General features: G+C 46.1%; 2 protein-coding genes across 2 annotated transcripts; both read left to right on the top strand.

The window, feature by feature from the left end:
* Positions 1 to 1,385: 1,385 nt before the first annotated feature.
* Positions 1,386 to 3,135, top strand: LOC130360886 (hemoglobin heart muscle subunit alpha-type-like). The gene is made up of 3 exons (XM_056563433.1): positions 1,386 to 1,535; positions 2,423 to 2,627; positions 3,001 to 3,135. The coding sequence occupies exons 1-3, from the start codon at positions 1,441 to 1,443 to the stop codon at positions 3,121 to 3,123; spliced, it is 423 nt and encodes a 140-aa protein (XP_056419408.1). The 5' UTR covers positions 1,386 to 1,440; the 3' UTR covers positions 3,124 to 3,135.
* A 10,514-nt stretch (positions 3,136 to 13,649) lies between these two features.
* On the top strand, positions 13,650 to 16,749 carry LOC130360887 (hemoglobin heart muscle subunit alpha-type-like). The gene is made up of 3 exons (XM_056563434.1): positions 13,650 to 13,807; positions 15,986 to 16,190; positions 16,564 to 16,749. The coding sequence occupies exons 1-3, from the start codon at positions 13,713 to 13,715 to the stop codon at positions 16,684 to 16,686; spliced, it is 423 nt and encodes a 140-aa protein (XP_056419409.1). The 5' UTR covers positions 13,650 to 13,712; the 3' UTR covers positions 16,687 to 16,749.
* The last annotated feature ends 1,974 nt before the right edge of the window (positions 16,750 to 18,723 follow it).

The raw sequence follows: 18,723 nt of genomic DNA on the forward strand, positions 1-18,723 counted from the left end.
AAATGAGAGCGCAAAGATTAAATTGGCCTGGTCCTTAAGGGGTTAATGTCATCCATTTTTACTTCTGAGCATGCTCAGAACAATTTTTATTTTATTTTTTTGTTTAACTGAATAATAACAGATCCAAATGGTTAACATCCAATTGCATCTGTTAGTGTGTTTTATTTATTTTATTTTTTTTGTTTAAGTCAATTTTTATTTTTGGAAGAACGGGACAGGTCTAGATGGCCGTGTGAACGCAGCCTAAGTAATGGGCCATGTAGTTGTTGCGATGTTTAGTCTTGGTCAGGAGGGGGGATAAGACCATAAATAAGTTCCTCATGGGTGGGGTAATGAGTAACTAGGTCTGGCAGCAGTTGCCTAGTGACTGGGTGGCTCCCCCTGTGGATGCTGGTGGTGTAGCGGTGGTGATCACCATGTAGCACTATCTTTAGGCTCAGAACCCAACTGACTGAGAAGTGTAAGAAGATCTTGATTAGAGATGAGAGAACTTCCAGTAATTCGATTCGCCACGAACTTCTCGGCTCGGCATTTTCTGACTTTATTCTGCATAAATGAGTTCAGCTTTCAGGTGCTCCGGTGGCTGGAGAAGGTGGATACAGTTCTAGGAAAGAGTCTCCAGCCTCCAGAGCACCTGAAAGCTGAACTAGTTTATGCAGGATAAAGTCAGCAACCGCCGAGCTGAGAAGTTCGTGACAAATCAAATTACTAGAGATGTGAGGGCGAAAACTTCAGGGGTGCAGGAATGCAGGCGCTGACCAAGAAGGGGACCAGTGAAGCCAGGTAGGTAACGAACAGCTTTAATCCAATGACGCGTTTCACCACGCTTGCGCGGTTTCTAGAGATGAGCGAACTTACAGTAAATTCAATTTGTCACAAACTTCTCGGCTCGGCAGTTGATGACTTATCCTGCATAAATTAGTTCAGCCTTCAGGTGCTCCGGTGGGCTGGAAAAGGTGGATACATTCCTAGGAAAGAGTCTCCTAGGACTGTATCCACCTTTTCCAGCCCACCGGAGCACCTGAAAGCTCAACTAATTTATGCAGGAAAAGTCATCAACTGCCGAGCTGAGAAGTTCGTGACGAATCAAATTTACTGTAAGTTCGCACATCTCTAGCGGTTTCATCAGGCATGCCTCACATTTGATTAAAGCTGTTTATTACCTACCTGGCTCCACTGGTCCCCTTCTTGGTCAGCGCCTACATTCCTGCACCCCTGAAGTTTTCGCCCTTGCATCTCTATCGTTTCCAGGAAGGTTGCAGACCTATTTCACTACAGCCAAACGCATATCCTTGTTGTGTAGGAATTTGCACAACTTGGCAGGGTGAGCCTTCATTTTACCCTCCCTCCCACTGGTCACATGATCCTCCCCCATTACTACCTATATAAAGGGGCTCATAGAGTCTGGGGGGCATCAGTAGGGTCTCAGTATCAGGCAGGATGGGGCTATCAGAAGGGGAGAAGGCTTTGTTGTCTGCTGTGATGGCCAAAGTAGCAGAGAAGAAGGAGGACATTGGATCTGAGGCCATCACCAGGTGAGAAGACTTCACTGGGGGAGGGTTTGGGAGTTTAGGACTAAAATCTTTTGTTCCTATATTTGTGATTATTGATATGTGCAGATATAGCAGAGCTGAGAATGTCACTACTAGGTCTGTAAATGATCCTGTAGCTTAAAGATCATAATTCAAACCAAATGACAATATTGGCTCTGCTACATCTGTCAGTCCAGCCATTAAAGGGTTACTCCGGTGGAACATCAATTGATGCCAGAAAGTTAAACAGATTTGTAAACTTCTATTTAAAAAAAAAAAAAAAAAATGTTTTGGATTTCTCTTGTCACGACCACAGTGCTCTCTGCTGACACCTCTGTCCAGAGTAGGAGCAAATCCCCATAGCAAACCTCTCCTGCTCTAGACAGTTCCTGACATGGACAGAGGTGTCAGCAGAGAGCAGTGTGGTCAGACTGGAAAGAACTACACAACTTCCTCCGGAACATACAGCAGCTAATAAGTACTGGAAGATTAAGATTTGTATATAGAAGTCATTTACAAATCTGTTTACCTTTCCAAGATCAGTTGATTTAAAAAAAAAAAAATCTCTGGATAAGGTCCTAAATGGGTTCCTCATGGGTGGGGAAAGGAGTAACTTGGTCTGGCAGCAGTTGCCTAGTGACTGGGTGGCTCCCCCTGTGGATGCTGGTGGTGTAGCGGTGGTGATCACCATGTAGCTCTATACATTTAGGTTCAGAACCCAACTGACTGAGGCGGCTGAGAAGTAAGAGAAGATCTGGATCAGATTGTATAAGTGACCGACCTCATGTCCTGTAAACTGAGGAGCAGTAGATCAATGAATAAATGTGGATGTGCGGCCGGGTCTCTATAAATGTGCGGGACTGATGTGATTCCCCATGTTTGTATCTCAGGCTCCTGAAGGACCATGATGAATTGAAGTCCCACTTTAGTCACATGGACCTGACTCCTGGTTCTCAGGATCTGAAGACTCATGGAGGAAAGTACTGCCAAGCACTAGTAAATGAAGTAAACCATGCGGACAGCCTCAAAGAGCACATGGCCAAGCTCCAAGACCAGCACACCAACACGCTGAAACTGAGCAAAGAACAGATCAAGGTGAGGCACTAGGGTCTTGGTGGTTGTCATCATAGCCAAGCTTCCCTGTATACCCTACCTTGTCTTCTCACAATGGGGCAGTTCTCTCCATACTTGGTCCAGTTGATGACTTTTCCCATAGGCCTTTGGTAATCCGGCCATAATGGATCAGTGTTATCTGAGAACATGTCCTATCAGACTCTGTACAGTCACATGATGCCCAATGACACTATAGAATAATGGTGGTCAGGATACCTGGTACTAGGACTCCATTACTGAACACTTCTCTCCTACTTTAGTTGTCCTCTTTAATGGACAGAGGGACCAGGTCCTGACTTGTATACTATATAGTTGTGATCAGGTCTAATACAACATGGACTCTTGTCTCTTCTAGTGGCTGCTGGATGATATTCGAGACCTCATCGGAGAGACCTTCCCCAGTGACTTCAATGAGGACACCCGGGCGGCTTGTGACAAGTACTTCTGTGAGGTCGCCAGTGTCCTCGCCTCCAGCTGAGCTGGGACAATACCTGAGGCTTCATCGAGTGTAATTTAGAAATGTCTAAATAAACAGATGGAAACCTCCAAAATGTCTGTCTCTCCTAATTTATATACATAACACTAGACTGCTGGGTCCTACTGTGTATTACAATAGCTCCAAGTTATATATAGTAAACTCACGATGGTGATGTCTAATAAGGGACTGGCGCAAGGCGAATGTGGTACCAATCTTCAAGAAGGGCTCTAGGTCTTCCCCAGGCAATTATAGACCAGTAAGTCTAACGTGCATTGTGGGTAAATTGTTTGTATTCCTGTATGTAATCCCTTATAAGTCCTTCAAAGGGGATAATAGTATTATAAGTGATAGCCAGCATGGGTTTACTAAGGATAGAAGTTGTCAAACCAATCTAATTTGCTTTTATGAAGAGGTGAGTAGAAGCCACGGGAGAGGGAGGGGGGGGCTGTGGAGAGGGAGGGGGGGGCTGTGGAGAGGGAGGGGGGGGCTGTGGAGAGGGAGGGGGGGGGCTGTGGAGAGGGAGGAGGGGGGGGGGCTGTGGAGAGGGAGGGGGGGGGGGGCTGTGGAGAGGGAGGAGGGGGGGGGCTGTGGAGAGGGAGGAGGGGGGGGGCTGTGGAGAGGGAGGGAGTTTCTGGATTTTGCCAAAGTGTTTGATACTGTCCCGGTTATTAGTGGTGTACCCCAAGGTTCAGTACTGGACCCGCTGTTTAATTTATTTATCAATGATATAGAGGATGGTATTAACAGCTGTGTATATAGAGGATGGTAATAACAGCTCTGTTTCTATCTTTGCAGATGACACCAAGCTTTGTAGCACGGTACAGTCTATAGAGGATGTGTATATAGAGGGGGGGCTGTGTATATAGAGGGGGGGGTACAGTCTATAGAGGATGTGCATAGGTTACAAGATGACTTGGATAGACTAAGTGTCTGGGCATCCACTTGGCAAATGAGGTTCAATGTGGATAAATGTAAAGTTATGCATCTGGGTACTAATCACCTGCAGCATCGTATGTCTTAGGGGGGATTAAACTGTCAGTCACTGGTAGAGAAGGATCTGGGTGACTTGTAGATCACAGACTACAGAATAGCACAATGTCAGGCTGCTGCTTCCAAAGCCGGCAGGATATTGTCATGTATCAGAAGAGGCATGGACTCAAGGGACAGGGACATAATACTCCCCCTTAAAGCATTGGTACGGCCTCACCTGGAATATGCCGTTAATGTGAGGACTGTGAATTTATGGAACGGTCTACCTCAGGAACTGGTCACAGCAGGAACAATTAAGAGCTTTAAAACAGGGATAGCTACATTCCTGGAACAAAACATTAATGCTTATGCAGAATTATAAAACTACATCCCTTTCCCTTATCCCCTTACACCCTTCCCTTCAATACCCTGGTTGGACTTGATGGACGTATGTCTTTTTTTCAACCATACTAACTATGTAACTCTTCAGCCCCCCAGACAACTTTACTCTTTACTCTCCTCTCCCTATTCCCAGGCTGAGCAGCAGATCATGTGGTCTCTAGGACAGTGAGATCCTTAACTGGTCCAGAAGAAATAATGGGACACCGCATTCCCAAGGGGGGGGGGGTTGATCTCGTGTCGACATCATTTTGCAGGCTTGCACACTTTCAATCCTTTATTTTTTTTTTCATTTTTTTTCTGTTTAAACTTTGCAGTAAATAGTCCAATCTGTCGATTGCTAATACAGTTCAGTGCTTTCCATTGGGCATAGCACTGATCAGTGTTATCAGTGATCTTCTGCTCTGATCACTCAGACCAGGGCAGGAGATGGATGGAGGCCGGTGAGGGGATCTCTGTCCACAATTATAGATCTGATTCCTGCAGCAGCGCCATGGGCAATCTAATCATCTAGTTTAAGTGCCACGGGGGGTGGGGGGGATTGTTAAAAATAACACCCCCTCAAAAGTGAAAGGGGTGCTTTCTCCCTTGAGGAAAAAGTATCCAGGGTAACTATTTTAGTAATTTTTTTTTTTTAACCATAACTGAATTTATGGAAAAGTCTACCTCAGGAACTGGTCCCAACAGAAACAGGTGATTCAGCTAACATTCAACATAACAATGCATACGCAGAAACATCTGGTGTCGGTGCACGATGAGGAATAATTCTGTTATGCCGACTTTTGTGGTAGCCACAGGGTGTTAGTAAGAATATCTGATCACTTTGTGACGCCAGGGTACTGTTATCCCATACACGGTCCAAGGTTGGAGACAGCTTCTCCTGGACCAGACACAAGGAGTAAATGAACACAGATGTCAGGTTAAGGAGAACTGTCTTTACTGAGCTGGGTGCAGATGTTGTTACACATACAGCGGCTTTAGGTGAGAGGATGCAGCGTAACCCCTTGGGAGTCCTATTGCTTTGCTGAGACTTGTGGTGCTTCCACCAAACAGATAAATACCGACTTGTGAGACGGGTAGATGAATCCTGGTAGCTAGGGTCCTGTCAAGGTACTGAAGCCTTCTCCGCAGGGGCATGAGCTTCCACCGTGCAAGTAATCCTTACAGAATGACCAGTTGAGATTAGTTTCAGCTAGGCCTCTCCTCAGAGCACATGACACACAGCACACCTGAGCTAGGCCTCTCCTCAGAGCACATGACACACAGCACACCTGAGCTAGGCCTCTCCTCAGAGCACATGACACACAGCACACCTGAGCTAGGCCTCTCCTCAGCACATGACACACAGCACACCTGAGCTAGGCCTCTCCTCAGAGCACATGACACACAGCACACCTGAGCTAGGCCTCTCCTCAGAGCACATGACACACAGCACACCTGAGCTAGGCCTCTCCTCAGAGCACATGACACGCAGCACACCTGAGCTAGGCCTCTCCTCAGAGCACATGACATGCAGCACACCTGAGCTAGGCCTCTCCTCAGAGCACATGACACAGGACACCTGAGCTAGGGCTCTCCTCAGAGCACATGACACACAGCACACCTGAGCTAGACCTCTCCTCAGAGCACATGACACAGGACACCTGAGCTAGGGCTCTCGTCAGAGCACATGACACACAGCACACCTGAGCTAGACCTCTCCTCAGAGCACATGACACAGCACACCTGAGCTAGGCCTCTCCTCAGAGCACATGACACAGCACACCTGAGCTAGGCCTCTCCTCAGAGCACATGACACGCAGCACACCTGAGCTAGGCTGTTGCTCAGGAGCTACACTAGGGTGAACTAACTCCTCCCCTGCACCTCACTATATAGGGGAGACTTTAGGGGGTCACATGGGGTTCACTGCTCTCAATTAAGGGTACAGTAATATAGAAAACATATATACACAACCGTAAGATAACTTGAGAATATATTTGTGCAGTAAAGTACGAACATAATGAGTCCTTTGAGTGGTCCCAACACTTTAAGCCACCATGAGCTTGATGGACATGTGTTAGTGCGGAGGACAAGAGCGCCATTGTTGCTTTTCTTCTCCAAGGTTTAGGTAGAAGATCGGGCAACATTGGGCACTCAGCTCGTAGATAATGTGCAGCAAGAAGATGTGAAGAAGAAAGGACACGAAAACTCCATCAAATGAGAGGAAATGTCCTGAAAACATCTTGTGAGAGCCGCCCTGAGAGAGAAATGGTGACAACACGGAATGTCCGGTCTACAGGAATAACTGAGCTCCTCACTTCATACATTACAGATCTGAGTAGAGATAACACTACTAGTTTTCACAGCTGAGAGTTTGTTACAGTTGTGTCCAGTCTATACATTGTACACATGGTATCCTGTGGGGCTGGTCTTCAAAGAATATAGCAAAAATGTAAAATCTAGGGTTCTACTTGGTGCCTCTTTAGTATCCAATAGTTTAAAGGGGTACTCTGGTGAAAAAGAAATGTTTTCAAATCAAATGGTGCCAGAAAGCTAAACAGATTTGTAAATTACTTCCATGTAAAATCTTAATCCTTCCAGTACTTATCAGCTGCTGTATGCTCCAGAGGTAGTTGTGTAGTTCTTTCCAGTCTAACCACAGGAACTGTCCAGGGTAGGAGCAGATCCCCATAGCAAACCTCTCCTGCTCTGGACAGTTCCTGACATGAACAGAGGTGTCAGCAGAGAGAACTGTAGTCAGACTGGAAAGAACTACACAACCTCCTCTGGAGCATACAGCAGCTTAAAAGTACTGGAAGGATTAAGATTTTTCAATAGAAGTAATTTACAAATTGATAAACTTTCTAGCACCAATTGATTTGGGGAAAAAAAAATATATGTGAAAAAAGAAAATGGCAGCAGCACACTTGGTCAACAAAATGGAGGCTCTTAGCGCACTTTTTGATCAAAACGTGTCCCCCCATCCACCACGCGGAGGTGGCCTCTTATCGGATGGGTCCCTAAACACTCACCTACCTCAGGCTGGGTGACATGTTGGATCCACTAACGATCCAACTGGAAGGATTAAGATTTTTCAATAGAAGTAATTTACAAATTGATAAACTTTCTAGCACCAATTGATTTGGGGGAAAAAAAAAAAAAAATAAAATATATATATAATGTTTTCCACCAGTGTACCCCTTTAAGCTGCAACACAGGGGCAGGGAATGATAAGGCTGGGTTCACACTAGCGTAAGAAAGACACATATTAAAGTACGGTTGGGTGGGGACTTGTGACCTGAAACGACATAAAAATGTCTGTATTATGGTAGTGTGGTGACTGGTTGAGGCAATGATGTTACAGGGTCTGGTGGTATTAACCCTTGATTTGTCGTGACGCCAGGATGCAGTTGTTCTGTATAGAAGGCCCTGCCGACAACCGGACTAAAAATGGCAGGATAATAAACAATGTCCACAGCAGGATTTATGAGATAACTGGAACTTTTACTTAACTTCTTGTGCAAACAGTCTTTACAATTAAACAGTTTCTCTTGAGGTAACCGGGGTGCAGGTTCCTCACAGGCTTGGCTGGGACTAATAGTCTTGAGCTTTAAGCAGGTCACTGTGCTACTAATTATAGGATTTGAGTTGAATAGTAGTCACACAGGATTTGTAGGTTGAGCTTTATAACTCACGGTATTAGTGGCTGCTGGTTCTTTAGGCTTTGGCCTAGTAGAGATGAATGAGGATATGCTGATTGTGCTTGGCTTCATGTCCAGGTCCCAAAAGAGCAAATTTAGAAACTACAGGCCCTTGTATACTATGGAGGCTGGACCAATCCCATTGGTTGCAAAGCCTGTAGGTCCTGAACCCAGAGAACTCTGAGTACATCACATGACCCAGGAAGGTCCTATACATTTATACAACTTTGTATATAACTTTATACATAACGACCAATATACACTAAACCTTTATAATGCATTATACGAGGTGAGTAAAGGGTAAACCCTGCAGGAGAGCCCTCTGGAATGGAGGGACTCTAACGGAGGGGACTTAAAGGGGTACTCCCATGGAAAACTTTTTTTGTTTAAATCAACTGGTGGTAGAAAGTTAAAAAGATTTGTAAATCACTTCTATTAAAAAAATCTTAATCCTTCCGGTACTTTTTAGAGGCTGTATACTAAAGAGAAATCCAAAAAAGAAATGCATTTCTTCTGATGTCATGAGCACAGTGCTCTCTGCTGACCTCTGCTGTCCATTTTAGAGACTGTCCAGAGCAGCCTATGTTTGCTATGGGGATTTTCTCCTACTCTGGACAGTTCCTAAAATGGACAGCAGAGGTCAGCAGAGAGCACTGGTTATGACATTAGAGGAAATGCATTTCTTTTTTGGATTTCTCTTTAGTATACAGCCCCTAAAAAATACTGGAAGATTTTTTAATAGAAGTGATTCACAAATCTGTTTAACCCCTTAAGGACGCAGGACGTAAATGTACGTCCTGGTGAGGTGGTACTTAACGCACCAGGACGTACATTTACGTCCTAAGCATAACCGCGGGCATCGGAGCGATGCCCGTGTCATGCGCGGCTGATCCCGGCTGCTGATCGCAGCCAGGGACCCGCCGGCAATGGCCGACGCCCGCGATCTCGCGGGCGTCCGCCATTAACCCCTCAGGTGCCGGGATCAATACAGATCCCGGCATCTGCGGCAGTTCGCGATTAAAATGAACGATCGGATCGCCCGCAGCGCTGCTGCGGGGATCCGATCATTCATAACGCCGCACGGAGGTCCCCTCTCCTTCCTCCGTGCGGCTCCCGGCGTCTCCTGCTCTGGTCTGTGATCGAGCAGACCAGAGCAGGAGATGACCGATAATACTGATCTGTTCTATGTCCTATACATAGAACAGATCAGTATTAGCAATCATGGTATTGCTATGAATAGTCCCCTATGGGGACTATTCAAGTGTAAAAAAAAATGTAAAAAAATGTAAAAGTAAAAGTAAAAAAAAAGTGAAAAATCCCCTCCCCCAATAAAAAAGTAAAACGTCCGTTTTTTCCTATTTTACCCCCAAAAAGCGTAAAAAACATTTTTTATAGACATATTTGGTATCGCCGCGTGCGTAAATGTCCGAACTATTAAAATAAAATGTTAATGATCCCGTACGGTGGACGGCGTGAACGAAAAAAAATTTAAAAAGTCCAAAATTCCTACTTTTTTAATACATTTTATTAAAAAAAAAATTATAAAAAATGTATTCAAAGTTTTTTATATACAAATGTGGTATCAAAAAAAAGTACAGATCATGGCGCAAAAAATGAGCCCCCATCCCGCCGCTTATACGGAAAAATAAAAAAGTTATAGGTCATCAAAATAAAGGGATTATAAACATACTAATTTGGTTAAAAAGTTTGTGATTTTTTTTAAGCGCAACAATAATATAAAAGTATATAATAATGGGTATCATTTTAATCGTATTGACCCTCAGAATAAAGAACACACGTCATTTTTACCATAAATTATACGGCGTGAAAACAAAACCTTCCAAAATTAGCAAAATTGCGTTTTTCGTTTTAATTTCCCCACAAAAATAGTGTTTTTTGGTTGCGCCATACATTTTATGATATAATGAGTGATGTCATTACAAAGGACAACTGGTCGCGCAAAAAACAAGCCCTCATACTAGTCTGTGGATGAAAATATAAAAGAGTTATGATTTTTAGAAGGTGAGGAGGAAAAAATGAAAACGTAAAAATTAAATTGTCTGAGTCCTTAAGGCCAAAATGGGCTGAGTCCTTAAGGGGTTAACTTTCTGGCACCAGTTGATAAAAAAAAAAAAAAGTTTTGCACGGGAGTACATCTTTAAGACGGGGACAGGACAAGGTCCTGTACCGGGACACCACAGTAGTGTGAACCCAGCCTGTGTACAGTATATTCAATGTTATAATGTGGTCCCGTACATGTCATACAATATGTCTGTTTAGAATGCTGGGTTCCCGTGGCGGGGGTCGTGATGTCACGCCACGCCCCTTTGTGATGTCACACCCCCTCCATTCATGTCTATGAGAGGTTACGCCCCCTCTCATAGACATGAATGGAGGGGGCGGGACATCACAAGTGGGTGTTGCGTGACGTCATGACCCTCACTGAGGAAACCCAGAGTTCTTAACATACTGTTTAGAATGTCAGGTGCTTCAGAGAGATCGCGGGGGTCCCAGCGGCGGGACCCATCCAATCAGAAGGAAGACATCTTATTCCCTATGCTTTGGATACGGTATAAGATGTCTGGGGGCGGACTACCCCTTTAAATCCTGATAACATAACATTACATTTGATTTCTGATTTTTAAAATGAATAAATAAATAAAAAAATTAAATATATTCTTAGATGTTTTGTGTATATGATCTCCCACATTATAACATCACATATACCGTATATACTCGAGTATAAGCCGACCCGAATATCACCCCAAAAACCCAGGAAAAGTTATTGACTCGACTATAAGCCTAGGGTGGGAAATACATCATCCCTCCATGTCATCATCCAGACCACCGTCATTAACACCCTCATCATCATCATCATCATCATTACCTGTCATCATCCCCCCTTCATCATCATTACCTGTCATCATCCCCCCTTCATCATCATTACCCTGTCATCATCCCCCTTCATCATCACCGCCTGTCATCATCCCACCCTTCATCATCCCCTTCATCACCGCCTGTCATCATCCCCCCTTCATCATCACCGCCTGTCATCATCCCACCCTTCATTATCCCCTTCATCACCGCCTGTCATCATCCCCCTTCATCATCCCCTGTCATCATCCCCCTTCATCATCACCGCCTGTCATCATCACCGCCTGTCATCATTCCCCCCTTCATCATTACCCTGTCATCATCCCCCCCTTCATCATCATCACCTGTCATCATCCCCCTCCCTTCATCATTACCCTGTCATCATCCCCTCCTTCATCATCCCCGCCTGTCATCATCCCCTCTTCATCACCGCCTGTCATCATCCCCCCCTTCACCATCACCGCCTGTCATCATCCCCCCCCCTTCATCATTACCCTGTCATCATCCCCTCCTTCATCATCCCCGCCTGTCATCATCCCCTCCTTCATCATCCCCGCCTGTCATCATCCCCTCTTCATCATCACCGCCTGTCATCATCCCCCCCTTCATCATCACCGCCTGTCATCATCCCCCCCTTCATCATTACCCTGTCATCATCCCCTTCATCATCACCGCCTGTCATCATCCCCCCCTTCATCATCATTACCCTGTCATCATCCCCCCCCTTCATCATCACCGCCTGTCATCATTCCCCCTTCATCATCACCGCCTGTCATCATCCCCCTTCATCATCACCGCCTGTCATCATCCCCCCCTTCATCATTACCCTGTCATCATCCCCTTCATCATCACCGCCTGTCATCATCCCCCCCTTCATCATCACCGCCTGTCATCATTCCCCCTTCATCATCACCGCCTGTCATCATCCCCCTTCATCATCACCGCCTGTCATCATCCCCCCCTTCATCATCACCGCCTGTCATCATCCCCCCTTCATCATCACCACCTGTCATCATTCCCCCTTCATCATTACCCTGTCATCATCCCCCCCTTCATCATCACCGCCTGTCATCATCCCCCCTTCATCATCACCGCCTGTCATCATCCCCCTTCATCATCACCGCCTGTCATCATCCCCCCTTCATCATTACCCTGTCATCATCCCCCCTTCATCATCACCCTGTCATCATCCCCCCCTTCATCATCACCCTGTCATCATCCCCCCCTTCATCATTACCCTGTCATCATCCCCCCTTCATCATTACCCTGTCATCATCCCCCCTTCATCATTACCCTGTCATCATCCCCCCTTCATCATTACCCTGTCATCATCCCCCCTTCATCATTACCCTGTCATCATCCCACACCACCCCCTTCATCATCACCGCTTGTCAATGTCTGATTTAACAGTGGTCTTCAACCTGCGGTCCTCCAAATGTTCCCAAACTACAACTCCCAGCAGGCATGCTGGGAGTTGTAGTTCTGAAACATCTGGCGGTCCGCAGGTTGAAGACCACTGCCCGGGCCTTCGTCATCATCCAGCCCCCCCTCCCCCCTTTAGTTTTGTACTCACCTCCGCTCGGCGGGACGTTAGGGGGAGCTGGTCCGGGCCATCTGTGCTGCAGGGACCGTCCGGTGGGGAAGGATAGTCGTTCCAGGCTGTCCATCTTCACCGGGGGGGAGGGGGCCTCTTCTCTGCGCTTCGCGCCCGGCCCCGGAGTAATGATGTTGCCTTGACGACGACGCACAGGGACGTTCCTTACTCCGGGGCCGGCCGCGAAGCGCAGAGAAGAGGCCCCCTCAACCCCACCCCCCCCCCCCCCCCCCCCCCCCCCCGGTGAAGATGGACAGCCTGGAACGACTATCCTTCCCCACTGGACGGTCCTGCAGCACAGATGGCCCAGACCAGCTCACCCTAACGTCCCACCGAGCGGAGGTGAGTACAAAACTAAAGGGGGGAGGGGGGGGGGGCTGGATGATGACGAAGGCCCGGGCAGTGGTCTTCAACCTGCGGACCGCCAGATGTTTCAAAACTACAACTCTGTCCGGGCTTGCTGGGACTTGTAGTTTTGAAACATCTGGAGGTCTGCAGGTTGAAGACCACTGAGGGCAGAGAGTTCACTCGAGTATAAACCGAGGGGGGTGTTTTCAGCACGAAAAATACTCGAGTATATACTGTACAGGATTTCATGCAGAACCTTTAGGTCAAATCTCGGAGGATTGTTGCTTAGTTTTTTTCTGCAGCACCGCGTGAGCGCACCCTAACATGCGATACTGAATGTGAAATGTAAATCGCATTGCATCACATGTACGAGGTCATGCGTCCAAAATTTCCTAATTGCAAAAATAAATAAATAATAATAATAAATAATAAAAATACAAAAAGTTGCATATTTGGTCATTGTTGCAGGAAATGTAGTGTCTCCGCCGCGCACTTGTATGACAGGACATCACATGACCACATGACAGAACATCACATGACCACTCGCTGGTTATCTAATGGTCATGTCCAGACTCCGGTCCCGGGAGATGTCAGCCAGGCCGGGTTATGGGGGGGATCCTATATGATCCCAGGTGCGCTGGTCACATGACCCTCCCCCATTACTACCTATATAAAGGGGCTCATAGAGTCTGGGGGCATCAGTAGGGTCTCAGTATCAGGCAGGATGGGGCTATCAGAAGGGGAGAAGGCTTTGTTGTCTGCTGTGATGGCCAAAGTAGCAGAGAAGAAGGAGGACATTGGATCTGAGGCCATCACCAGGTGAGAAGACTTCACTGGGGGGGAGGGTTTGGGAGTTCAGGACTGAAATCTTTTGTTCCTATATTTGTGATTATTGATGTTATGTGCAGATATAGCAGAGCTGAGAATGTCACTACTAGGTCTGTAAATGACCCTGTAGCTTAACCCCTTAAGGACTCAAGGTTTTTCTGTTTTTGCACTTTCGTTTTTTCCTCCTTACCTTTTAAAAATCACAACCCTTTCACTTTTCCACCCAAAAATCCATATTATGGCTTATATTTTGTGTCACCAATTCTACTTTGCAGTGACATCAGTCATTTTACCCAAAAAATTCACGATGAAACGGAAAAAAAAATCATTGTGTGACAAAATCGAAGAGAAAATGCCATTTTGTTACTTTTGGGGGCTTCTGTTTCTATGCAGTGCATATTTCGGTAAAAATTACACCTTATCATTATTCTGTAGGTCCATTCGGTTAAAATGATCCCCTAATTATATAGGTTGGATTTTGTCGTACTTCTGGAAAAAATCATAACTACATGCAGGAAAATGTATACGTTTAAAAATGTCATCTTCTGACCCCTATAACTTTTTTATTTTTCCATGTACAGGGCGGTATGAGGGCTCATTTTTGTGCCGTGATCTTAAGTTTTTATCGGTGCAATTTTTGTTCACATTTTATTTTTTTATGGTATAAAAAGTGACCAAAATACGCTTTTTTGGACTTTGTTTGCGTGTACGCCATTGACCGTGCGGTTTAATTAATATATTTTTATAGTTCGGACATTTACGCACGCGGTGATACCACATATGTTTGTTTTTTTATTTACACTTTTATTTTTTTTATCGGAAAACTTTTATTAGGGAAGGGGTTAAATGACCTGTAACACTTTTTTTTTTTTTTTTTTTTTTTTTTTTTTTTTTTTGCAGTGTTATAGGTCCCATAGGGAGCTATAACATTACATACACTGATCTTTTATACTGATCATTGTTATCCCATAGGGACCTATAAAACTGCACACACTGATCTCCTATGCTGATCATTGGTGTGTATTAACACGCCTGTGATCAGTGTTATCGGCGCTTGACTGCTCCTGCCTGGATCTCAGGCATGGAGCAGTCATTCGTCGATCGGACACTGAGGAGGCAGGTAAGGGCCCTCCCGGTGTCCTGCAAGCTGTTCGGGACGCCGTGATTTCACCGCGGCGGTCCCAAACAGCCCGACTGACTAGCCGGGATACTCTCACTTTCACCTTAGAAGCAGCGGTCAGCTTTGACCGCTGCTTCTAAAGGGTTAATGCCGCACATCGCCGCGATGTGTGGTATTAGCCGTGGGTCCCGGCCGTTGATGAGCGCCGGGACCGACCCGATGTGATGCGGGGTCGCATCGCGACCCCCGCTTCATATCACGGGAGCTGGCGCAGGACGTAAATATACGTCCTGCATCGTTAAAGATCATAATTCAAACCAAATGACAAAATTGGCTCTGCTACATCTGTCAGTCCAGTCATTAAAGGGTTACTCCAGTGGAACATCAATTGATGCCAGAAAGTTAAACAGATTTGTAAACTTCTATTAAAAAAATATACTATTTTTTGGATTTCTCTTGTCACGACCACAGTGCTCTCTGCTGACACCTCTGTCCATGTCAGGAACTGTCCAGAGTAGGAGCAAATCCCCATAGCAAACCTCTCCTGCTCTGGACAGTTCTTGAAACAGAGGTGTAAGCAGAGAGCAGTGTGGTCAGACTGGAAAGAACTATACAACTTCCTCGAACATACAGCAGCTAATAAGTACTGGAAGGATTAAGACTTGTATATAGAAGTCATTTACAAATCTGTTTACCTTTCCAAGATCAGTTGATTTAAAAAAAATCTCTGGATAAGGTCCTAAATGGGTTCCTCATGGGTGGGGAAAGGAGTAACTTGGTCTGGCAGCAGTTGCCTAGTGACTGGGTGGCTCCCCCTGTGGATGCAGGTGGTGTAGCGGTGGTGATCACCGTGTAACTCTATACATTTAGGTTCAGAACCCAACTGACTGAGGCGGCTGAGAAGTAAGAGAAGATCTGGATCAGATTGTAGAAGTGACCGACCTCATGTCCTGTAAACTGAGGAGCAGTAGATGAATGAATAAATGTGGATGTGCGACCGTCTCTATAAATGTGCGGGACTGATGTGATTCCCCATGTTTGTATCTCAGGCTCCTGAAGGACCATGATGAATTGAAGTCCCACTTTAGTCACATGGACCTGACTCCTGGTTCTCAGGATCTGAAGACTCATGGAGGAAAGTACTGCCAAGCACTAGTAAATGAAGTAAACCATGCGGACAGCCTCAAAGAGCACATGGCCAAGCTCCAAGACCAGCACACCAACACGCTGAAACTGAGCAAAGAACAGATCAAGGTGAGGCACTAGGGTCTTGGTGGTTGCCATCATAGCCAAGCTTCCCTGTATACCCTACCTTGTCTTCTCACAATGGGGCAGTTCTCTCCATACTTGGTCCAGTTGATGACTTTTCCCATAGGCCTTTGGTAATCCGGCCATAATGGATCAGTGTTATCTGAGAACATGTCCTATCAGACTCTGTACAGTCACATGATGCCCAATGACACTATAGAATAATGGTGGTCAGGATACCTGGTACTATGACTCCATTACTGAACACTTCTCTCCTACTTTAGTTGTCCTCTTTAATGGACAGAGGGACCAGGTCCTGACTTGTATACTATATAGTTGTGATCAGGTCTAATACAACATGGACTCTTGTCTCTTCTAGTGGCTGCTGGATGATATTCGAGACCTCATCGGAGAGACCTTCCCCAGTGACTTCAATGAGGACACCCGGGCGGCTTGTGACAAGTACTTCTGTGAGGTCGCCAGTGTCCTGACCTCCAGCTGAGCTGGGACAATACCTGAGGCTTCATCAAGTGTAATCTAGAAATGTCTAAATAAACAGATGGAAACCTTCAAAATGTCTCTTAATATGTATTTTTTTTTTTTTAATATAGCGACTGGGATCTTCTGGACAGTGGCGGACCTCAGTGATCCCCCTGTCTGCCATTAACCCTTCAAATGCTGTGATAATTATCACTAGTGTTGCTCGCAAATATTTGCAATTCGAATTTTAACGAATATCGCATATTCGCGAATATTACGAATATAGCACTATATATATTCATAATTACGAATATTCGTTATTTTTCCGCATATGCAAAGATTTATGCCCATATTCGCGAATATTGAGTTCTCCCTTTTTTAAAGGGGTACTCTGGTGCTTACACATCTTATCCCCTATCCAAAGGATAGGGGATACGATGCCTGATCGCGGGAGTCCCGCAGCTGGAGACACCCATGATTATGCACACGGCCCCCCGTCTGTAATCAGTCCACGGAGCGTGTTCGCTCGGGTCTGATTACGGTCCACCGCAGGGCCGGCGGCGTGTGACGTCACACCTCCGCCCGCGTGTGACGTCACGCTCCGCCCCTCAATGCAAGCCTATGGGAGGGGGCGTGATGGCTATCACGCCCCCTCCCGTAGGCTTGCATTGAGGGGCGGAGCGTGACATCACACGCCGCCGGCCCTGCGGTTGACCATAATCAGACCCGGAGCGAACACGCTCCGGGGACTGATTACATACGGGGTGCCACGTGCATGATCACGGGCGTCCCAAGCTGCAGGACTCCCGCGATCAGGCATCTTATCCCTTATCCTTTGTATAGGGGATAAGATGTGTAAGCACCGGAGTACATCTTTAATGGTATAGGGATCTATGACTGGTGCATTAACTCTGTGATTTTAGGCCCATTGTGGCCGATGGGATCTCACAGCATGTAGAACAGTAATATAAGTAGGACTGTCTAGGCAGCGCAGTGGATGGGAGACCACCATGGGTTCGAGTCCTGGGGTGGGACAGTGTTGTGGTTTGACTTTACTTTCCTGGAAAAGCTGCTTGGTTGCTATGGGCAACTGCATAACTCGTTATCTACACTGGATTTGATGAATTTCCCCATAGAGGGAGATTCATCAAAACCTGTCCAGAGGAAAAGTTTCTGAGTTGCTCATAGCAACCAATCGGATCGCTTCTTTCATTTTGCAGAGGCCTTGTGAAAAATAAAGGAAGCAATCTGGTTGCTATGGGCAACTCGGCTGCTTTTCTAGTAAAGTTAAACCCCATCACTGTAACACTCTGTCCCACCCCCTGACTCACACCAGTGGTGGTCTCCCATCCACTGTGCTGCCGAGACAGTCCTGCTTATCTAACTGTTTTACATGCTGTGAGATCCCCATAGACCACAATGGGCAAAAAATCAGTTAATGCACTAGTCAAAGTTCCCTATACCAAGGGAGGGCTCGATATTCGTCCATATATTCACGAAATATCGCAAATTCGAATATGGCCTATGCCGCTCATCACTAATTATCACTGCATCTGAAGTATTACAGGGGTGTACACCGCATCAGACAATCTGTGGTCTGATGTACCAAGATTGCTGTTGGAGCCCCATTCACTTGACTAGGGGATATCCTAGCTGTTTACCTTTTTACCCAACCCCAGAACTCCCAATAATGACTGACACCGGTTAGTGGTACAAAAGGCCACAGCAGCCCATATTTATTAACATTGAACAATTTAAACATTTTCATAACATGTTGGAACATCATCCAAAAACCATACAACATAACCACCCTACAGCGGAAGAAAGATCTGGAGGCAACATCCCCTTTTTTAACCCCAAGTGAACCAATGTGCCAAGCCTCCTACATTTGCCCTTAGCTGTAAGGCACCAGACCCAGGGACACCATTTCAGAGGCCCAATCCTCTCCCCGGGGCCCATGCCCACCGAGAATCCTTCACCAGGCTGAGTACTGTCCCCAGCCTCCCACCAAAATTGCCACTCCTGCCTCCAAATCCCGCTGGCCTCGTGCCGACTGACC

Source organism: Hyla sarda, chromosome 3, assembly GCF_029499605.1.
Source record: "Hyla sarda isolate aHylSar1 chromosome 3, aHylSar1.hap1, whole genome shotgun sequence".
NCBI classification, from domain to species: domain Eukaryota; kingdom Metazoa; phylum Chordata; class Amphibia; order Anura; family Hylidae; genus Hyla; species Hyla sarda.

Coding starts and splice junctions, on each gene's coding strand:
- LOC130360887 (XM_056563434.1), top strand. CDS start 13,713: ATGGGGCTATCAGAAGGGGAGAAGGCTTTGTTGTCTGCTGTGATGGCC. Junction 13,808..15,985: donor GGATCTGAGGCCATCACCAG/GTGAGAAGACTT, acceptor TTTGTATCTCAG/GCTCCTGAAGGACCATGATG. Junction 16,191..16,563: donor TGAGCAAAGAACAGATCAAG/GTGAGGCACTAG, acceptor TGTCTCTTCTAG/TGGCTGCTGGATGATATTCG.
- LOC130360886 (XM_056563433.1), top strand. CDS start 1,441: ATGGGGCTATCAGAAGGGGAGAAGGCTTTGTTGTCTGCTGTGATGGCC. Junction 1,536..2,422: donor GGATCTGAGGCCATCACCAG/GTGAGAAGACTT, acceptor TTTGTATCTCAG/GCTCCTGAAGGACCATGATG. Junction 2,628..3,000: donor TGAGCAAAGAACAGATCAAG/GTGAGGCACTAG, acceptor TGTCTCTTCTAG/TGGCTGCTGGATGATATTCG.